The sequence below is a fragment of the Artibeus jamaicensis genome, unplaced genomic scaffold (assembly GCF_021234435.1).
Source record: "Artibeus jamaicensis isolate MK-2021 breed Jamaican fruit bat unplaced genomic scaffold, CSHL_Jam_final contig_3174, whole genome shotgun sequence".
In the NCBI taxonomy this organism is placed as follows: Eukaryota; Metazoa; Chordata; class Mammalia; order Chiroptera; family Phyllostomidae; genus Artibeus; species Artibeus jamaicensis.
In genome coordinates, this window is record NW_026521738.1 from 755,408 (window position 1) to 770,962 (window position 15,555).

The window sequence follows — 15,555 nt, forward strand, 5'->3', positions numbered from 1 at the left end:
GGCCCCACTTGGACCTGCTGAATTGGAAAATGTATTATCAAGAGATTCCTGGGTGCTCTAAATGAACACTAAAATGTGAGACACACTGGTCTGGCCTATAACTGTCCAATCTCTTAAATATACAAAAGCAGTACCTGTTTTGTTTGGCCAAACGAACAAAAGAAATCAACCTGATAAACTATTAGAACTAGATTTGAGCCCTGGCCAGTGTGGCTCAGTTGGCTGGAGCATCATCTCATGAACCAGAAGGTCTTGGTCAGGCACATGTCTAGGTTGCAGGTTCAGTTCCCAGTCAGGGTACATGTGAGAGGCAACCAACTAATGTTTCTCTCCCTCTCTCTGGTCCCCTCCCTTCCCCTCTAAGCATGTCCTCAGGTGAGGATTAAAATAAATAGTTTAAAAAACTAGACTGTATAAACACATTAAAAATTGTCAAAACTCAAAACAAACATTAAAAAATTAAAAGATATTTGTAATATTTGCCAAGGTATAAAGAGTTAATACCACTAAGATATGAAGCTCTTTCATGAATTTGTAAGAAAAATCACACAAAAGTAACATAGGCAAAGCAAATCAAAATATACTCACAAAGAAATACAGATCACAACTAAACACAGCAAAGATCTGAAAATCAAAACATTTCACACCAATTTCATACCAATTAAAAACAAATCATTTTTATAATAAACATGTATTATAATCAGTGGAAAAATGAATAGACATTTTCAAATTTAAAATATATATAATATTGTAAAAAGACCAAGATATTACTAGGAGTTCTCTCTGAGTGGTAAAATTATGGCTGTTTTATTTTCTCTATTTGCTTATATGAACTTCCTGATTTTCCTGCAATGAACTTGCATTCTTTGTAATACACAACAACAACAAAGTTTATTTCCTAGAGTTTCAGCTTATCTGAAATTTAACAGCTTTGACACTTAGTCTCCTCTGGTTTTTCACAAATGTTTGCATAAAGTCTGGCCTTCTCACAAATCATGGCAGCCCTTAAAGGCATGCCTTTTCAGTCCTCATCAAACACTGGGAACCTGAGAAAGCAGAGCCCTTTCCCATTACTCCACAGAGTTCTGCAACTCCAGCAGGAAGAGGAACCACCTGCAGGGCGCTGGCCACAGACGCACGTTCCTAGGTGCCGCCCCAGAGGTCAGTCCTGTGTGTCTGTGGTTGTCCCTGGGCCGCCCTTTGACAGCTCTCCTCCAATAACTCCCTGAGGCTGAGGGTGAACGCAGGAAAGGGGAAAACCAAGTGCTTCAGAAACTGGGTGAAGTCAGGGTGTTCGGGCTGGCAGGAGACAAATGTCTTTCCACCCACCCGCCCAGCCCTGTGCACTCCAACAGTCAGCGGTTCAGCTCCCTGCTGAACAAGTGGGCAGGGAGGCAGGGGTGGGGAAGGCTTTCCCCAACAGGTGGGCTGAAGCCCTGAGCAGTGCAGCATCGCAGCTTCACTGCCAGAGCTCGCTCTGCTCCGGCAGAAGTCATTTGGAACAACTCCATGGGATCACAGAGGTCCATCTGTCAGAGTGTCTGCTGGGCACCCTGAGAAGGTGGCTCCCCCAGAGCTGGCAGAGATCCAGCTGCGGCTGCCATGGGGGCCCAAGGACTTGGCACTGTGCAGGCAGGGCCCACGGAGTCCGTCCCCAGGTGGGCATTAGGAGTGGGAGTAAGACATGGATAGGGTGAGGGCTCAGCCTCTTGGGTGTACCCTCGCTGGGCTGTTTCTCTGGTGGGTTTATGTAAACTAGAAGAGGAGCCAGAGAAAGTGTTTCTATCTCCTCTGCCACTCTGAGCACTGAAGGGGAGGGGAAGCACAGACTGCAGGCTAAATGGAACTGCTCGTGGTCACAGTCAAACACAACCCGGTGACCCACTGCACCAGACGCAGGAGGACTGGCAGAGTGCCTGGGAGCAGCGCACGGCCCACCTCTAACTGGTATTTCTTTTACACAAATACAAGCAAAGTTGGTCCCCTTTCCCCACTTAATTTTCGGGCAGGACTCCTGCCCGCTGCCTAAGAGCAGCAGGGACCCTCACATCTCCAGGTCTGTAGCCCCCGTGCCCAGAGACGAGGGGCCCCTGTTCATGGGTTCTGGTGGACCCAGCCTTCCCAGGACAGCAGAGATCTCCATCTCCATCCCAGCTCTTGTGGCAACACAGAGAGGAAGCTGCAGGATCGCAGAGCACAAGGCACACTGGCTTGCACTGGACAGCTCCTTCGAGAAATAGGGTCTTTCATTCCCCAGTTACAAGTGCAAGCTTAAAATGTAAACACGATGAGGAGAATTAGTACATCGATAGGAATAAACTTCACCTAGAAATCACTTGGGAGCTGGGGAGGCCAGAGACTCTGGAAAACATCAGGGAGAAAGAGAAAGCCACTACGTTTGAGGAAGAAGACCAGGCACACAGACGTGGAGTCCAAGGTCACCAGTGGCCTTTACAAGCTGTGCTTCAGACTTGATGGCTCCTCATCCCCACAGAGCGGCTTCAGGTAACTCTGTGCTGCCTTCAGGTGTCTGGGAACCAGCAAGGCTGCTTCCCCTACTAGTTAGTACTAATGAGGGTTAATGACAAGTGGGCTGTCAGTCCCAGGGTAATTACAAGGTATCAGATCAGAGGGCTACTCCCTGATGCCTGCCTGTGGGAAAGTGGCCCAGGACCTTCTTTTTACTGTGGGAGCAGGGCAGGTGCCCCATCTCCTCTGTCCGGCTCCCAGTCCCCCGGCTTGGAGCCAGGGCTGCTCTAGATGCTGTCCTCACACTGGCCCGGGCTGTCGCACTGGGGAGGTGAAGCTCATTGTCTCATCAATCTGACTCCACAGCATTTATTAAAAGGATTTACTGCATGCTCGGCTTTGTGCCAGGTCCTGGGGAATGAAAGTGAGTAAGACGAGCACCTCATCAATGAGGAACTCACACCAGGCCCTAAAGTATTGCTTCGGAGGTACAGACGACACATACGGGGACCGAGGGAGCGAGGGGCGGCCTGGGCCCAGAGACGGCCTGGCGGAGCAGCTGGCAGAAACCAGAGCATTTCTAATGCACCTCCAGTAACAGGTGAGGAAGTTTAACAGCGAAGACCCCAGTCACTGCAGCAACAACCGAACCTACAACACCCCAGGAATAAATGTAACAAGAAATGTGGAAGAGCCATAGGAAGAGAACTTTAAGTCTCTCATGGACACACAGAAAGACTAGATGCACAGGAAGATCTGCTTCCTGTTTCCTGGGTGGGGAGGCTTATGATAAAGCTGTCCATTCTGCTCCAAATAATCTATAAAATGCCATGTGATTTCAATGGAAAAATCCAAACATTTTTCACAGAACTTGACAAGTTGTTTATAAGCTTATTTGGAAAAGGAAATGCAAAAGAAAAGCCAAAAGAATGTTGTGGAAAAAATGAGTTTTTGAGGATGTTTTTAAAAAAACCAAACTGTTATATAAAAACTGCAATAATTAAAACAATGAAATCCTGACATAGAATCAGACAATCAAGTCGATGGAACTGAAGACAGGCCCTAAAAATCCATGAATATCTGCATATGTATAGAATGCATAAGGCAGAATTACAAACCATTTGGGAAACAATAAATATCTAATAGACTGGACATAACAGGTCTTCTATTTGGGAAAAACTCAATCTCTATCTTACACCAAATCAATAAAACTATCAAGTAAAAACTTGGGTGCCAAAATATCGATGAATTCCAATTGTGTAAAAATCAAATTTCCATATGACAGACACAAATGAGAGGCCACGATCTTTTCAAAATATAACAGAGGTTAATATTCATAATGTATAAGAAGGTTACGGCTCAATAAAAAGTGTAATTAAAAGTGAGTAATGAATATGTGATACACACAGAACAAATGTGAAATGGTTAACATTTAAAACATTCTGAAGTTCACTAATAAAATAAATTAAAATAATGAGAGATATCTTTTTTACCTACCAAACTGGCCAAAGTTAAAAACCTGTCATTCCAACTGAGAGGAGGGTGTGGGACACTGAGTGACGAGGCGAGGGGACGAGGAAGGACAAACAGGCAGCCACAGAACAGCCACGGATGTAGAGTGCAGCGTGGGAGATGGAGTAGCCAAAGAACCCACACGCTTGACCCAAGGGCATTATACACGTAGGGACTGCCGGAGGGAGTGGGGGTGCTGGGGAGAGGGGGGGCAAAGCGGGGAAATCAGGACAACTGTAATAGTATAGTCGAAATATAATTTTAAAAAACTGGTAATTCCTCATTCAGTGTAGGAGGGATAGCAAATATTATCAAATTACCTTTTGGGAAGGTAATTTGGTAATGTCAATTAAAATCCCATTTGTATGATTCTGTCCTATACAAATGCTTAAATAACCAAAAATACATTTATAAATATGTAAATCACACATCATTTATAGTTGCAAAATATTGAAAGTGTAAATGTCCATCAGTAAGAAACAAATGAAAATAAACCTATAAAATGACAGACTCCACAGCCATTTAAAAAGTTAAGACAGACATACTGCCGTGGAGAGAAGTCCCCCACATACTAATGAGTGAATAACATAAAAACCAATGGCACACACACCTTTCCGTGGGAAAGAGGGGCAGTCATTTTAAAGTGTGGAAAGATATGTATAAATTGTTTGTAGAGACGACACTGGGATGGAGAAGAAATAGAGATTTCCAGTTTTCAATTCATATACTTTTATATTATTTTATTCCTTTAAACAGGTATGTATTACTTTTATTTAATGTCCAAAAGCTTCTCTATCATTCTTTTGGGGGAAAAAAGATGATGAGTATTGCTACTGGTTTCTAGGCTGAACTCAAAATCCACCCCTTCTCTGCTCCCCCAGCCTCCCACCCCCACCCCAGGCTTCGCCACTCTTCATGGAGTCAAAACAGAGAGTAAAAAAAAAAATCTATCCCCCAAGGTGCTGCATATTCTCCCTTGAGCAGGTCCCCTGGGCTGAGCCACCTCTCTGCTGGTTGGAACAAGCTCGGGATGGGTGCCCGCCCCACACCAGGCCCTGCCGAACCCGGGGGGGGGGGCGCGGGGCATGGCCTCCCACTGGGATCACTCTGGTGGACACACATGACTTTTCCGAGATCGCTGGAGGCTGTGCCCGAGAGACACCCACCCTGTTTTCCTGGCACTGTGATCCCTCTCTTCTATTGTCCTCTCCATCCTAGGACACTGTTCCAAGCTTCAGGGGCACCAACTGGATCATATCTTCTAGAGGGGCATGAAAGACGCAGGGAGGAAGACCCACCCTGGCACCCAGACCAGCTCAGCTGGCCATCTGAGCCGAATGCCCACCCACCCCCACCGCTGCCTTTAAGCTTCTAGCTTCATTTCCTCTGGTGCTAATGCGTGAGGCTTTTCTAAATACTATTAAAACTTCCACTTGGGCTTGGGAGATACTCTGATCCTAAGCAATAAATCAAACTGATTTTGCTTTATTTATGTTTAAAAAAAAAGTTTCTGCAGGTCCCGGCTGCTAAGCTGGTCAGCTATTACAAGGTCCCTACACAGGGGTCTGGAGACAGAGCCTGTAAGAGTAACCGAGTGCTGCAGTCTCTGGTCTTGTTATCAGTCAAAGTACAGGGATTCTCCAGGGGGCTCCAGTTGGGAGGAAGGGGATCAGGCTGAATCAGGACTTGGCATTCATTTATACGGCAGGGAGGCCACCAGCATCTCCCCAAAAGCTCTAGCAGACATACAATATCAAACCCTGGACAATGAGGGCACAGCAGAACTTCAAGAAAAAGTCATAGTTTTAAATGTGTCTGTGATCAAAGAAGAAAAAAGTAGGAAAAAAAAAACGACAGTGTCCTGAGGATCCACCTGAGAATCTAGAAAAAGCACAAATCAAATGGACGTAAGAAAAAGACAATAAACACTAAAGCAGAAATTAAAGCTTTAAAAAACAGAAAACACGGCTGACACATCTATACACTTTCAAGTTACATAAAACTCTAGCAAAGATAATTAAGGAAAAGAGAAAAGTTAATAAACGACATTAGAAATTAGGAAAGCGGAAAAAATCAGATAAGGGAACTGCAAAGCGATGACTATATACACACTATGCTAATAAATTGGAAAGCAGCTCCCTTTCACATGAAACACAAAGCAAACGTCGCACACCGACAGCCACAGGAAAAACAAATCAGAAAACTGCAAAGACCCACCCCTCCAAAAAGACACCAGGCTCAGTTTCACTAGATTTTTTTCAAATCTTTAAGGACTACTATTATTGAGACTGTACTATTTAAATTGTTCCACAGTATAAAGGAAGAATCAAATCTTCACTATCCATTATTTGAAATTATTATTACTGTAATACCAGCACCTGACAATGAAAACACAGAATCATACAATGAAACATAGGTTGACACTGTTTCAATGAAACAATGAAAATCATAGGTCAATCTCATTAACGAACGCAGATGCAAAACTCCCACATTAACAGTTCAAATTAGCCCTGGCTGGTGTGGCTCAGTGGATGGAGTGCCAGCCTGCAAACCAAAGGATTGCCTGTTCGGTTCCCAGTCAGGGCATATGGCTGGGTTGCTGACTAGGTCCCCGGTAGGGGGTGTGTGAAAAGCAACCACACACTGATGTTTTCTCTCCCTCTTCCTCCCTCCCTTCCCCTCTCTAAAAATAAATAAGTAAAATCTTTAAAAAAATAGTTCAAATTAAACGGCATGTTTAAAAAAATACCCCATTACCAAGTACGGTATATTCAAAGCATGTATGAATATAATTCATCTTAATAATAGGCAAAGAAAAAATGCAATTTCATCTTTGGACCATGCTGTCACGGGAATTCAGGGATCGAACAATGAAAACCCTGCCTCTCCACGCCCCGCACTGGGTAAGTGCCCCACCAGCATCAGGACGAGTCATTACGTAGGGAAGAGCGGCTCCAGTGCGGCGTGGCTCCGTTTTTATGAACAGCACAGAACGAGTGCCGGCACGCAGAGAAGTGAGTCTGGAGGGCGCTCCAGTTCACAGCGGTGAACAGGGTTGCGAAACTGTGGGTAAATTCCTCCCCTTCTAGTTCTACTTCCTAATTTTTCTCTTCTGTTTTAATTTTTTTCTACTTCCTAATTTTTCCAAAGAACTTGTAGTATCTGTACACTCAAGAGACTAAAAAGCCAAAAAAAAAAAAGAAAGAAACAGATGTTTGGATTAGCCAAGAGGACCAGCAAGCCTAAAGGCGCAGGCGGAAAAGGAACTAAGGTGACAGGGAATTGGCTAACAGCGGGGAGGGGGCTTGCAGGATTCCTCTGCCCCGTGCCCAATGGCTGCAAAACCCACTCGGCCTCGGGAACACCCACACACGTGTGGAAGGAAGGACATTCCTATCGGAGGACAAGCTAAGGTCCTCCGGGCTCGGGGCCAGCACCCGGGGCTGCATTACACACAGCCTGACCTGAATTTGCCCAAGGGCCACAGAACTTCAGGACAATGGGAATGGGGTGAGGGCGGTCACTTCTGGATCCAGGTGCTGGTCACACACGTGTGTTTACTTTGGGAAAACTCACCAAGCTATACACAGTGGGTGTTTTTTGTGTGTATGCTGTACTTCAATAAGGCATTTTTAAATAATTAAAAATGGAGAGAATACTGAGTGTCTGTCAGCTGCTACAGAGTTTCCCTCAAATTCTGGTTTTAATAAATCTGAACTCATGGACCAGTCTCATAGAACAGAACATTCAACACAGTGCTTTGTTGGAGATATCTCATTGCCTTGATTTTTCCGGGTTCTGTATTATCACTGAAACTATCAATGGATAAGGAAAAAATTCTGGGGCAACCCAGGGCCTGGGAGACACAGGGAAGCCTCACTGGATGAGGGCAGTGGCTTCTCAGCCCTGCGGGCACATTCGAATCACCTGGGGCGCTCTGACAGATGCTGGGGCCTGGGCTCCACTCCAGACCAATTACATCAGCTTCTCTGGGGCGTGGGCCCAGGCATTGATATTTTCTTTTTTAAAAACTCCCATATGATTCTAATATGCAGTGGGACTGAAAACTACTAAACTAGTTGAACCAGAGGGACTGGCCACTGGAAACTCTAAGCAAGTTGAGGCAGGCACGTGTGTGCATGTGTGCGTGTGTGTGTGTGTGCGCGCACGTGTGTTTGCTCGCGCGCCTGCATGCACGGCCCCTGGCCATCCTGTGGAGGCTGTGGGGGTGGGAGCTAGTGTTTAGGGCAGAAGTGCCCTGGCTCCGACCCAGGTCCTCTCCCCCACATCTCTCTTCCCCCAGACCTAAGGCCGGGACCCAGTGGGAACGATGCCCTTCACACGGAGGAGGCAGGCTGAGGAAAGTGAGGGCAGGGGCTCCCCGGGAGTTGGGCACGGCACCCTGGGCCCTGGCTCCCAGAGGGTGTTCGGGCTGCTCTGGACCACTTGCCAGGACAACCCCAAGACATACACCACTGCAACCACACAGCCCCAGAGTTAAGCCCTAAACACTACCCAGGGTCCAAATGACAGCACTGGGAACCCACAGCTAGAAAACAGGAAACCGAGGACAAATAATAGTGGGAAGAAAGGCCACGGAACGGAGGTCAGCATAAAGCTCAATCATCAGGTAGGACCTGGCTCAGGAACAAGAGGCGGGGCCCGTGAGGAGGGGATGCCACCAGGCCCAACGCCCAGAGCTTCCAACACTAATCCCTGGGACCCCCACGCCACCCTCATCCCGCGCCTGCTCTACCGGGCTCTGGGACGGGAGCCCATGGGTCTGACCCCAGCCGACGGCTGCCTTCGCCCAGCAGCCCTGCAGCACTTCACACGCTCCAGGGCGATTCTGACACAGGAGCCCCTGGACTACGCCCCACAAAGCAGTGCCCACAGAGGCCCCCTCTGCTCAGTGCAGGATTTAGGGCTGGGCACAAAGCAAGAGGGGCAAGAGTGAGGGTGGCTGAGGCCGTGAGGAGTATCCTAGGATGGAGAACACAGAGAGAAGAGAGAGGAATCGTGGTGCCAGAAAATAGGAAAGGAGGGGGGCATCTCTCGGGCACAGCCTCCAGTGCTCTACTGCAAATCCATCTGTGTCCCCGGAGCACAGGATGTAGGGCACCAGTGATTCCCCAGGGCCTGGTGTAGTCAGGGGACATCCTCTGCACCCAGCCTGAGCTTGTTCGAGCCAGCAGAGAAGTGACTTGGCCCCGGGGTCCCACTCAAGGGAGAAGGTGCAGCACAGAGCGTCTGAGGATCCAGCCTGGGCTCTCAACCCGATCCCTCCGGGGTGTCTGCCTCTGCCCGGAGGTACTAGCTCCCTGGTTCTTCACCGCTCTGCACAGTGGCCAGCAGGAATCAGAGATGGACCTTCCCAAGGTCCAGGAAGGTGGACTGGCAGGAACTGGCTCCTTTTGTAAACACCATCTGCTTAGCAGGGCTAGGACCCAAGGCCCACAGGCTGAGAGCAGGCTCGTGGGGAGGGTTATCACGCTTCAGAGAAAGCAAAGAGGGAAAACTCAGTTCACAGGGCAGGGAGTTTGGGAGCTCCCCGTCAGGGACAAGTTGGTACCCTTTCAATGTCTTTGTTTCCTTCCCAAAGCCCAGGAGGTTAGGATTACACTGAAAAATGCTTGGGGGCGGGGCTGGGAAATCCAATTACTTAAGCACCAAGGGCGAAAGAGGTCCAGGCCAAAGAGGTGACCAGGGTTTAGTCAGACTCTAATCTTACTGCCCTTGGGATGTTTGCCTCTTAAGGAATATTTCTGTGGCAAGACTGTCTTACTTACCCCTTAGTCCCCGCCCCATGCTCCTCTATGATGAGTAGAAGGAAACCAGTATTTTTATCTTTTGGGCTAATCTTAGCAGACCCTCAGTGGAAAAAAACTTTGCAGGGGGAGGGGGGGGCGGAGAGAATTGGGATAAAGTAGAAAAAAAGATGCCCAAACTCATGCCCTCAAAAAATACTGGGGTGTCTAATCTTACAGACACCAGGGCAGAGCTTGTGATCAGCCCTGGGAGGAATCGACTCTACTTCTGTGTCACTGACAGCCACCGAATGAACGGGCAAAGCCACACTCAAGGGGCTCTGCCTGAGGCAACAGCGCTGCAGTTATCTTGCAGGGCCCAAGTCCATCCAGCATCTACCGGAAACCCTGCCTCCGCCTTAACTGCCCCCTCCCTCTACGTCACAGAGTTTACACACACACAGTCCGGCCTCTTGGGAGGAGGGGCTCTGCAGATTCGGACACTCCTCCATCGGAATAATCTGAGACTTGCAGAGATGAGAACAGAAGGCATCTTTATCTAGGGAGGCTGAGATGCAAGTAATCATTTGAGGGGCTCTGAGAGAATCTCTGAAAGGGCAAGATTTCTACTCTTCTGAGTGGTGCTCTGTCCCCAAGGGGGACAGTACAGGAGGGCAGGGCATGTACAAAAAGGGCCAGAGTGGTCAAAACAGAGACCCTCTGCTCTCCCAGAAGTGAAGTTCAAAAGCCGCGCCTGTCCAGGGCATGGCCCGTCAACTGTCCCCAGCCCCCACACCACAAACACAGGAGCTGACGGCAGGCCTCCGGAGGCCAGCGCAGCGATCCGAACCTGCATGGACGTGCGAGAGAGCAAGCTCACCAGACTCACCGCCTCCAACGGCTCATAGGCCATTCTGGCCGGTGCTGAACTTTCAAGCCATGCATAGCACAAGCTGCCGAACTACTTGTACAAAGTAGGACTGTGCATCGGTTTGCAACATTTTGGAAATAAAGTATTAAAAAAAAAACCAAAAACAAACCCTGGCCCTTTGCCACATTTACCACATTTAGTTTGAGAAAAATAAACTTCGGAAGGCAACCCCTTCCTTTGACAGAGGAAACTGGAGACCAGGGACATTAAGTGACCTCCGCATGACTAATGACAGAACCCAAGCGCGGCAGAGTTAGGAATGGGGAGGGGAAGAAGTGGGACAACTGCACTTCCTCACTCTCCTCGTCTCCGGCAGCGGGCTCCGTGGGAGCCCGCCAAAGCAGTCAAGGCTGGAGGGCTCGCACGCACAGCGGGCAGAAGGTGACTGTGAGTTCCAGGGAAGACGCCCAGAACCGTGTTTCTGTCCAGCCCCACCTGAATCACAAATCCAACGCTTCTAAAGCTAACACTCGCCTTTCAAAACTGAGCTCTGTCTCTTCCCAGCTGCTCCACCTCTGACCCCGCTACCCTAATCTGTAATTGCCAGATCGCAGAAATGCTAACTTACTGAAAACACGCCTGGCATGCTGATTCTCCCTTCAAAGTCCCTTGAGGTCCACTGAGCCAGTGCTGAAAAGCAAAGGTAAAGAGCCGGGCTCGGCTGGGGCCGAGGGTCCGGTGTGCGGGCTGCCGAATGCACGTTCACAGCCCCAAACACAAAGGTGAAAAGCCTTCACCGTTTAAAAACACAAAAACTGCCGATACTGGTTTGCCCACACAGAGCTGAGTTTAGGTGATTTAGTCAACGTCTCTTGCTTCCAGTGCCATATTGTAAAGATAAAATAATGATGATTTCTCTTATTTTTCAGGACCCAGGACTGTATCTGGAACGTGGCAAAAGCTCAGCAAATGTTGGAAGACAAAGGGAGGAAGAAAGGAGAGGAAGTGAGGGGGGATGGGGTCGCAGTCCTGGACAGCACGACAGTCTACAGACTCTAACTGCCCGAGCCGTCCCTGTCCTCTCTCGGCGCAGAGGCTTCCTAAATTAACCCACGAGGAAGCCGCCTCCTCTCAGACGCTGCAGACACGCTGGGAACAAAGGGGGGCCCGAGGCTGACTGCCAGACTCTCAAGTGTGAGAGGAAACAAGGCCAGAGGTCAGGGTGGGAAAGAGGACTGGAGGGACTGGGAGACCCCAAAACTGAGCCAAACCAGCGCCCCTCCCACACTCCCTGAACCCACTCTCAGCCAGCCAAACCATTTGCTGCAGCCTCGGGGGGCGTGGGAGGGGACCTGGCAAGAACACAAAGACCGTTTCCAGCAGAGATGTCTGGCTGCAGGGAGCCCTGTGGGCGCTGGAGCCTGCAGGAAGGCCCCCTGGGGCCCACTCACCTGCCTATCCCGGAAAGTCCTTTCTGTCTCCCAGGACATTCAAAATGAGTTGGGAGTCACCAAGCAGGTGGGGCTGAGCCCCCGAGACTCTTGCTCCCATTCTTGGTATGACTGGGGACATCCTCCCTCTCCTCGAATTCAACTGGAAATCCTGGTTGGCTCATTTCCCACTCTAGCCTGACATGCTCTGCCCTATCTCCCCAAGTTCACAGCTGCTTGTAAATGCACCTCGGAGATAAAGAGTTCCGGCCGGACCCTCACAAAGCATTGGCGAATGGGAAGAGCAAGCAAAGCAGGCAAGAAACTAGCAGGAGTCCACCCACGGTGTATGGAAAGTCGAGGAGCACAGATCGTCAACAATGGGGCATTTCTGCAGTGGTCAAAACCAGAGACAGAATGTGGAGATCCTGGGCAGAGTCCCAAAATAGTCTCCAGCCATCTTCAGCCAACTGAGGATTCCCGTGGGGCAGCGCGTGGGAGCAGTGTGGGGGCCTGAACGTCGGCCGGCACGATGCTCACGGCACCGGGCTCTCACTCCTGTCCGGGCTGCCAAGGAGGAGGTGACAGCAACAGTGTGTGCTCTGGCTCGGTCCTTCGCATATTGTGGGTAGACATACAACACACCAGACATCAGAGTTCCAGCCTGTGTTCACCAGGCTCCATTCCACACACCCTACGTTGCGGATGTTCTTGAAACCCCGGCAGGACTCGGCACACAGTCGATGAGCATATTCCCACTGGCTACTGGATACCACTCACCCCCGGATGCCCCCGCCTATACCCGGCCCATGGGGACAGACTGTGAGACCCCCCTGTTTTGCCCCAGAGACTCAGAATGAACTCATGCACCTGATGTCCTCCTACACCGTGACCTGCCGATGGAAGTGGATCTGGCCAGACTGCCTTATCCAGGGTATGTGGGACACTGTACCAAACTGGTCACCCAAGAAAACTTGGTGTGGCACCAGGAACAGGGGACTCAGTTTCTAGTCCTTGCTGGCAGTGCACACGGCAGGCCAAAAGGATGTGGTGATTCTCCCACGGAGAACTTAATAAAAGCAAGCACAGACACCACCTCAGAGCTGCAAAAACACAGACAGCTCAGGCTCCACTCTGAGCAGGAGGAAGGAAGAAGATGAAGGGCTTCCTTTGGTTTTCAAGTAGCCCCGACACATGCCCACAACATTAAGGGTCAAGGTACTACACTGGAAGCTTCTAGCAGGGCTGCGGGGCCAGAACATTCGCAGGCAGGGAGAAATGGAGAACACACTCGGAAAGAGCTGAAGAGAAACCACCACGAGGGAGGGGGGTGCTTTAGGGAGTAAACAAACCTGCCAGCAGCCCTTCCTCCTGGCAGAGAGGGAAGCTCTGGCCCAGGAGCCCCCGGAGACACACAGGAGGGAGGGAGCTGCCGCCTCCCTGAGTCCATCTGTCCTCATCCCCTTGTCCAGCTGTCCCCAGGGTCAGGGACAGAGCAGGTGCACACCAGGATCTCCATGCCCACAGCCCTTAGAAGCACGACGCCTGGTGACTGCAGCTTCCCCGTAAGCAGTGGGAGGCCAGGGGAGGAAGTGGAGGTGGAACTGGGGGTTCTGCTCCCGAGAAGATCGTGTGGAGTGAGCTCACAGCTTTCTCCTTCCCACCCACAGCACTGCCAGTGTCAACCACCCTCTGCTTGCCTCAGGGGCCTCTCACGGTCTGGTCCCAGGTGATCGCCCACTCCTCCCAGCCTCAGCAAAGCATGCCCAGCTCCCCAGGGAAGCCAATGCCCTCTGGCTCTTCTCCTTACCCCAGAAGCTGCTTCAGAAGCAACATTTTTACCCTCCCCCAAGATCGTCCTTGCCTCTAGTTCCTTGGAAGGAGGCCAAGGAACCACCCTAGCTTCTGATCCGCCCTGCCGCCTCACCCAAGAGCCCCCACCCCACGTAGGGAAGCAGAGCCCCTCCCTGCCAGTGTCCCCACCCAGGCAGTGAGGTGGCAGAGTGCGACTTCCAGCACCTCACAGAGCTTCCCACAGCTTTCCCAGGAAGCAGGAGGAGGAGTGTCTGGGGACAGAAGCAGCTCATCCACCTGCTACCCAAGCAACCAGATTCCCCCAGCTCTCCACAGACTCAGGGGCCCGAGGAGGAGGTGGAGCTGAGATAGGCTAGAATGGGCTCCCTCCCTCCTAAAATAAGTCCCATCTGGTCCTGCCCCTGCCCACCTGTCCCCAGCCTTCCCCAGCCTCTGTGCTTGGAACTAGACAGACAGCCACACGGAGCTGCCTCCAGCTTTGTCTTCTCTGCCCAGGGCCAGCAGAGGATACTGCTGAGTAATCCCAAAATCACCGAGGGTCCCCAGCCCTGACAATTCATCGGGCAGAGCCCAAGGAAGCCTACTGATCCTGGTCCTTGTCAGCCTGAGAGAACTATCCTTCTTTCCTAGTAAAGACAGACACCCCACCAGACCCTGCCCAATCCCCAGTACCCCAGGCCTGACCTTCAGACAACCACAGGGAGAAGAAGCCTGGCACCCCTTCCCAGCTTCCCACTCACCTGGTAACATTCCCTTCCTGGTTCCCCAGACACCAAGCCACAGAGTAACAGCAGCCGCCTGCCAGATTCTCAGTCATGATGTTGCATCAGCCCCCACCCTACCCAAAATATCCTCACCCCACCACCCCCTCTCCCCTCCAGCCATCTCCATGGTGACAGCACCATGACTAATGACACCCTATCAGCTTCAGACTCAGGAGCACAATTTACCCTCCCCTCTACCGCCTACCCCCCCCCCAGGGATTTCTGCAGATTGGATGCAAACCAACAGTGCTAGGGACATTCTCGAGAGATTTCCAGGGGCAAGGGTGGAGAGTGGGTTGCATGTCTTAAAAACGCGCGCGAGCGGGCACACACACACACAGTTCAACAAATCCAGTCCCAACTGCACCCAAACCATCCAGCTGAGAAAGCAAAAAGAATCCAAACAAAACCCACACAGGCCTGAGAATTCATTGGCCGCCCACACCCCTGCCACCCCTCCCCCTCAGCTGCTGCTACACACAGTGGGAGATTAAGGGATCACCCGAGGAGACCCTTTATTTTTATCCAATCCAGTCAGACACTTCACCCCCACCGCGCTCCCGTGCATGCGCGCGCTCGCTCGCGCTCGCTCTCTCTCTCTCTCTCTCTCTCTCTCACACACACACACACACACACACACACACACACACACACAAGGTACCTTGACAGCAGCCCCTTGTCCCCACGGCGGGGCTCCTTCACAAGCCTTTATTTCCACCTGCAAAAGAAGCCAGAGAAACTGATGAGCCAGACTGACAGCCGGAGAGACCCGAAGTCCTTCTGCTGTACCCCCAGCACCGCTGCAGGGGAAACAGGAGGATGGGAGGGAGGGAGCCCTCCTCGGAAAGAAAGGACAGCGGGGACCATCTTCCTGCCTCCAGCTGCCGCCCAGACGCGCGGTGAAGAGGCTCATTCGCCTTCCAGTGTGTTTTTATTTTCATTTCTCC

General features: G+C 50.7%; 1 protein-coding gene across 5 annotated transcripts in view; it reads right to left on the reverse strand.

The window, feature by feature from the left end:
* TET3 (tet methylcytosine dioxygenase 3) overlaps positions 1 to 15,555 on the reverse strand; it is a 101,186-nt gene that overhangs the window by 69,083 nt on the left and 16,548 nt on the right. For all 5 annotated transcript variants that reach the window (XM_053663386.1, XM_037130916.2, XM_053663385.1 and 2 more), the window contains one exon: positions 15,270 to 15,326. In XM_053663386.1, the coding sequence (XP_053519361.1) occupies positions 15,270 to 15,326 (57 nt within the window). The remainder of the gene's footprint in view (positions 1 to 15,269; positions 15,327 to 15,555) is intronic.